Source organism: Tauraco erythrolophus, chromosome 6, assembly GCF_009769465.1.
Source record: "Tauraco erythrolophus isolate bTauEry1 chromosome 6, bTauEry1.pri, whole genome shotgun sequence".
Lineage (NCBI taxonomy): Eukaryota > Metazoa > Chordata > Aves > Musophagiformes > Musophagidae > Tauraco > Tauraco erythrolophus.
Window position 1 is genome coordinate 28975281 of NC_141470.1, and position 6000 is coordinate 28981280.

A 6000-nucleotide genomic window follows, 5' to 3' on the forward strand; every position below is an offset into this window, starting at 1 on the left:
AGTTTCTTGGCAGATAGGAGGGACACACTAATGATCCCCAGTCTCTGTGGAGAAAGTACTGACCTAGAGTCTTCCAGAGGAAGTTCAGCTCTCTCTCCCTCTTCATTACCAAAATGGAAATATGTTTCCTGGTTGACGCCATAGGCTCAGAGACCCATGAACTGCTGTGTTCAGCTCTGGTTTCATCCTGCTGCTAGCACTTCTGCAGTTGTAAGTCCCACTATGAGACAATAAGGAGCAGCATGGACATGAAGTGGAGGAACCACAAGATGGATCCAAAGAGACTAATGAAATAGGAAAATCTAGAAACTATCATTTTAGGATTCATTTCCATCAGGCCAGGTCTGATGGCCCCACCAGGTCTCTTTGTATCTGTGCTCCAGATCCCACAGGAATCTCTGACTGACAAGTTCCAAGTAAAATTTAAAGAAAAAAATCTTGCCTTGCCCACTACTTGGCTGACTAACCAGGGATGTGTAACCGACCAGATTTTACCAGGCATGGGGATAGAGAGCCAAAATGCTTTCTGTGTGTGTCCTCACAAGAGACTACCATCAGTCCCAGAAACTCAGCCTCCCATTACAGCAGAGCTCTCCTCTCTGGCAGTTGGAAGGGATGAGAAGTGGATGACCAAATCTGTCTGAGCTCTTCATCCTCACTGCGTGTGGAGATGGTGGGAGGGAGCTTACACATCATGAAACTCACTCAGACCAAAGGTCAGTACAAGACCTAAGCACCACTTAAATGCTGTTTATGTCCCTGTAGTAGGCATAAGAGGAATAGAAGCGTGTACAGGCTTCTTGCAAGAGCGATGGTCACCCATGGTGAATAGCCTCTCTTCATCTTCGGTGAAAGCTCCCCTTAGGAGTGACACCAGCACTGCTCTCAGCCTGCTCACTACATACAGTCCTGCTACTTTCCTCCTTTCTGCAGGCCAGGACAATATTATAGGAAAGAGCACACGGTAGGAACAAAACTTAGTTTGCACTCAAGGAGAAACCCACAGGGACAAGTTCTGCGGGCTCCCAGTAGGCTCCAGAAGATGCCGCTTGTCACATTGCCCAGGCATATAGGATCATGCAGTGAAAAAGCGTGTTACCATGCATTCCCCAAAGGAGCTGGGTTAGCACTACTGAGACAGCCTGAATAGCCATTTTGCAACTTCTAACAGTGGAGACCTTGACTAGTATGTAGGCTATTTTCTTGCCTTGATGTCTCCTTTTTGAAGGAGATACGGAAAATGGTTTGAAAAGCATAGAGTCAAAATGGAGCTGTGTTTACATGAACATTCAAAGTCATCTTTGGAGGTATTTTTTCATACTATAAAATACAGAAAAATAGGGAAGAAACAGACCCACTAGGGTACCGGGTTAAAAAGAAACCCATGCATCCTGTTTGCTGGTTTATTCTGGCTTCATTCTGACACCAGAGTGTCACAATCACAGTGAAGCACAGTGGTGAATCTGACTTAAAAGATAAGGCTTTTGAAGAGTTTTACAGAACTGATAAGAGCTGAGAGAGAAAGTAAGAGCTCTGGGAGTGCAGTTGTAATAGACTATAGTGAATAGATGGGTGCTCGCACAAACGACCATAAATGCTGGACTGAGCAGGATACAGACGGGTGAAATCAATAAGCAGAGACTGCATGAAGGATTAGCCTCATTTATGGTGGGTCCTTCTGGCAGAAAAGATGAGCAAAGTTGCCTAAGTTCAAGGGCAGTAGGTGGCCTCCTGAGCAAAAGGAGACTGATAATGTTGTTAGTAGTCATCATATGTAAGTCTTGTTAGCAGAAGCTAACAAGCGAAGTAAAAAGAACCATTTTGTGTTCCTTGGAGATTTCTCCTGCAAGTACCAAGCAGACATCACTCTCCTTACGATTTTCTAAGAAAAAAACCCTCATCATTTATCACAGCCTCATGCAGGTTAAGAGGGAGCTCAGGAGGTCTCTAATCCCACTTCCTGCTCAGAGGGCCAACACTAAATGCAGAACAGGTTGCTCAGGGCTTTGTACAGATAGGTCTCAGAAACCTCCAAGGAAGGAGCTTCCACAGTGTCTCTTGGCAGCCTCATCCACTCTTAATGGTTGCCACAGTGAGAAATTGTTTCCTTATAACCAGTCTAAACCTTCCCCGTTCCAATTGGTGAATTCTCATCCTCTTGCCATGCACTTATGTAAAGAGCCTGGCTCCATCTTCTCAGTAGCTTTCTCACCAGTGCAGGCTGCTGCTAGGTCCCGCTGGAGCTGCCTCTCCTCCAGCTGAGCAAGCCCAGCTCCCTCAGCCTCTCCTCACAGGAGAAGTGCTCCAGCCCCAAACTGTCTTGGTGACCATCCCCTCCAGGCACTCAGATTTATCGACATTGTTCTGGTACAAGGCAGTCTAAAACTGGACACTGTATTTCAGATGCAGTTTTATGATTGTCAAGAGAAGGGAGATAATAACATCCCTCTGTTTATCTACCGCCGCCCTCCTGTTGCTAGCTGCTAGCTGCCTTTGCTACTGGGACACAGCACTGCTCCATGAGCCCTGGGAGGTCAGTCTACCCATCCCAGGGGCAGGACATGGTATTTGGCCTTGCTGAATTTCATGAGGTTTCTGGTGACCCAGTCCTCCCATGTCTAGGTCCTTCTGAATGGCATCCCCACACTTATTCAAATTGTTATTTTTTTTTCTGTTTCAAGCACACAGACCTTTTTGAAGATGCATCTACAGATGTTCCCTCATTACTTCTTTGTCACAACTTTAAATGAACAATAGAAGGAATAATTTTTTAAAGACCAAGATGACTCATCAGGAGTGCAAAGATTCAGGATAGGAGAGTAGTTTAGAGGCACATAATTCTTGCCCCAAAAAGAGCACAGCCTCTGCAGTAAGGTTCATCTATCTTTTCTTTCTGCTTCCTTTCTGAACAGAAATCATCCTCAGAAAAAGTTTCATACTGGCATTTTATGGCCAAAATTCCTAGCCTGCTCTAAAAAAATGCTTGCTGAACAATATCTGGAAAAGTTTGCCCATCTTTGAAGCAAAGGCACTGGCAACTTTGCGAGCTATTGTGCACGGTGATGCTTTGCACAGTTCTATGTAAAAAAGAACTTCTCAACACATCTCAAGATCCCAGGAGATTTACTGGATTTAGTAAGAAAATGTAAGTGTATTCTCCCCTCATATTGTCATGCAGAGTGAGAACAAAGAGGGGATGTATTACGTTCTGGCTCTTGTATCACCAACAGATTTGGTAGGCGAGAAGTGGCTACATAATCTCTTATGTTTGTCATGTGCAGAAAGAGAAGGTATCAGCTTGATTCTCGCACTCCAGCGGAAGTTTGTGCTGCTGGCAGTTGGGAAAAAATCGACAAAAGCATCTCTTTTTCTGTTTGTAAGCTGAGGACAACGATGCCTGAGTTACCATAACCTAGCGAATGTGAAGGCAAGGGTCGGCTACTTTGAGAAGCAGCTTTCCAAGCAAAAAGGCCATTTAAATGAGGCAGAACTGAGACAGCCTGCACATGGCCACTGCACACTTTAAACACACTGTCCTGGCAGGTGGCACCAGATGGCACTCTTACACAAAAGCTGCTTTTTCACACGGTCTGCTTGCAGGCAGGAATTGTATTTAAGCTGTATAGAGGTACCACCTATATTGGTAAGTAATGACTTCTGACTGCAGCCCATGTTACACCTAGGTAAAAGGGCTGGTGCCAATACATACTATTTTCACTTCGGTAAGGGAGTAAACGGTCCTGGCATAAAGCTTTTGGTATCAGCACAGTTTCATCTGTGCTGGACGTATATGGAATTAGGGAAAGCACAAGACTCCTAACGACAGGTCTCCGATACAAGCAGGCAAGGCCTCACAGTGCAAGTGAGCGTTCAGTCTCGGGGTGATGTGCCAATGGAAGGTCTGCATAAGCACAGCGGGACTCTGCTGCCTCCCGTAGAGCCCAACCAGAGTCAGTCCTTGAGGCATGGTTGTATCTTGGAAATCAGGAGCTGGTGAGATTTTTGCAAGATGAGGCTGCCTGCATAATATCTTCCCAGACCAGTGTGTCTCCACACACAAGTATGGTGCACTTAACACTCATGCAAATTCTGCATCTCTACTGTCTCATCCACAAGGGAGACAGCATAAAAGTCTTTAGTTATCTCTGCACAGCAAAGTAGAAGTGGATTCATTGGGTGTTTAATGGCTGTGGCCCTCCTCCTCCTGTCCCCCCCTTCTGTGTCGTGGTGCTGGCATCTGCCCTGCTCCCGCTGTAAGAGTAGTCCTCAGAAATGCTCACAGTGCTACACTGGGAACGTGAGAGGTGCCGGTATTGCGACAGGGGAGTAAAAAGCCATGGCTAAAAATGTCTCTGTCCGGGCAGGCACACTGTCCCATGACCGGCAGAGCCTCGAGTGCAAGCAGTGCCCTGCTGCCCAGCGTCAGATGATGCCCCAAACCACCTCTGGAGTGGGTCCTTTTCCCCTTCTGCCTCAGGGCTGGATCCTCCCTGGCAGAGGGGCTGCAGCGTTCGCAGCGTAAACTCCCACAGAAAGCTCGGGCAGGACAGCAAAGAGCCTGTGCGCGCTGCTCAGGGAGCTGCTGGACCGGGCACTCGCATGGCTCCTCAGAGAGGCTGGGCAGTTTCCCTCGAGGTGAACAATGCCCCTTTGGTTTCTTGGGACTGGCAACACATTTTCCTCACAAGTCACTCTTCCTCCTCACCCTTCTCTCCAAAGTAAATCAGCCCAGCCTTAACGCCAAGCGGCAGATGCTTCACCTCCCAAATGCCACTCTGGGGGAAAGTTACAAGCAAACGAGAGCGGAGGCACCAGCCCAAAGGTCTCCCGATGTGCCTCCGGTGCTGCCTGAGCGGAGCCGCGACAGGTTGTGCACTCGCCGCCTGGGACCCCATTCTTCTCCCCCAGCCGTCAGTCTCAAAAAAGCGCATTTGAAGAAAAGACCTGTGATTCCCCAGCGGGGTCTCCTGGGGGTGCCCGCGGCAGGACGCCTGCGGGCGGCGGCGCCGGTCCCGGGGGGCGCTGCCCGTGTGCGGCGAGGGTACCTGCACTCCCGGGGCACCCCGCTCTCAGGAGCAGGACCCTGGCACACGCAGCCCCAGGGCCGCGGCGAGCCCGCCGGCGCGTCCCGCCCCCGCTGCCGGGGCTGCGACACCCCGCTGCCGGGGAGGAGGGGGGTGCTGCCGGCGGTCCCTTACCACATTGCTGAGGAAGTCCGCCTCGCTGAAGTCGACGAGGTCGAGGAAGCCGGTGCCGGCGGCGGGGAAGAGCCGCTCGGCGGGGAAGGGCTCCAGGATACTGTCCATGGTGCCCGCGGCGGGGGCTCGGCCGCCCCCCGCGCTCCGCCGGCCGGGCTCACTGCGGCGGCACGCTCCCGCCCGCCCCCCGGCGGCGGCGGTCCATGGGGCAGCGGGGCCGCGGCGGGGAGCGCCCGCCTGCCGGGGACGGGAGCGCCGCGCCGGGTGCCCGCTCGGGGCAGCTGTCAGTGCCCCGCTGCCGAGGGGCCGGGCAGGCGGCGCCGCCGCCGGCCGCGGCACGCCCCCGCTCGCGCACCGGGAGCCGGCGGGGCGGGACTTCCCTCGCCGACACCCCCTTAAGGCAGCGCGGCGGCGGCGAGGGGCAGCGCACCCGTCTCCCGGGCAGCCCCCCGCACCGCTGAGGCTTCCCCCTCTCTCCTTGTCTGTCCTCTCACGCACGGCACGGGGCGAGCGCCGGCTGCCTGCCCGGGGCTGCCGCGCTCCTCCCGGGGCTGCGGAGAGGGTCCGAGGGTGATGCAGATCCCCGGCAGAGCGATTTCGGTCTGTTGAACTGAGCAGACCCTCCCTTCAGCAGCCCCAGAGCCGTCCCTGCCGGTAGAAAGGCGGTGGCAGTCTCTGGTGGCCCCTCTGCGTCCCTTGGGGAGCAGAGCCGGGAAAAGATGGGTCTTGTGAGGGGTCAGTTCCCGAAGCAGAGCCGCAAGCCGGCAGAGATCTCCCTGCCCCTGCTCTCCACCACGGGCTT

At 52.6% G+C, this 6000-nt stretch overlaps 1 protein-coding gene across 1 annotated transcript in view; it reads right to left on the reverse strand.

Annotated features, from left to right (window-relative positions):
* Positions 1 to 5306, reverse strand: part of CREB3L1 (cAMP responsive element binding protein 3 like 1) — a 45489-nt gene extending 40183 nt beyond the window's left edge. Inside the window, 1 exon segment of the mRNA XM_086613713.1 lies at positions 5199 to 5306. Within this exon segment, the coding sequence (XP_086469839.1) occupies positions 5199 to 5306 (108 nt within the window).
* Positions 5307 to 6000: the final 694 nt, after the last annotated feature.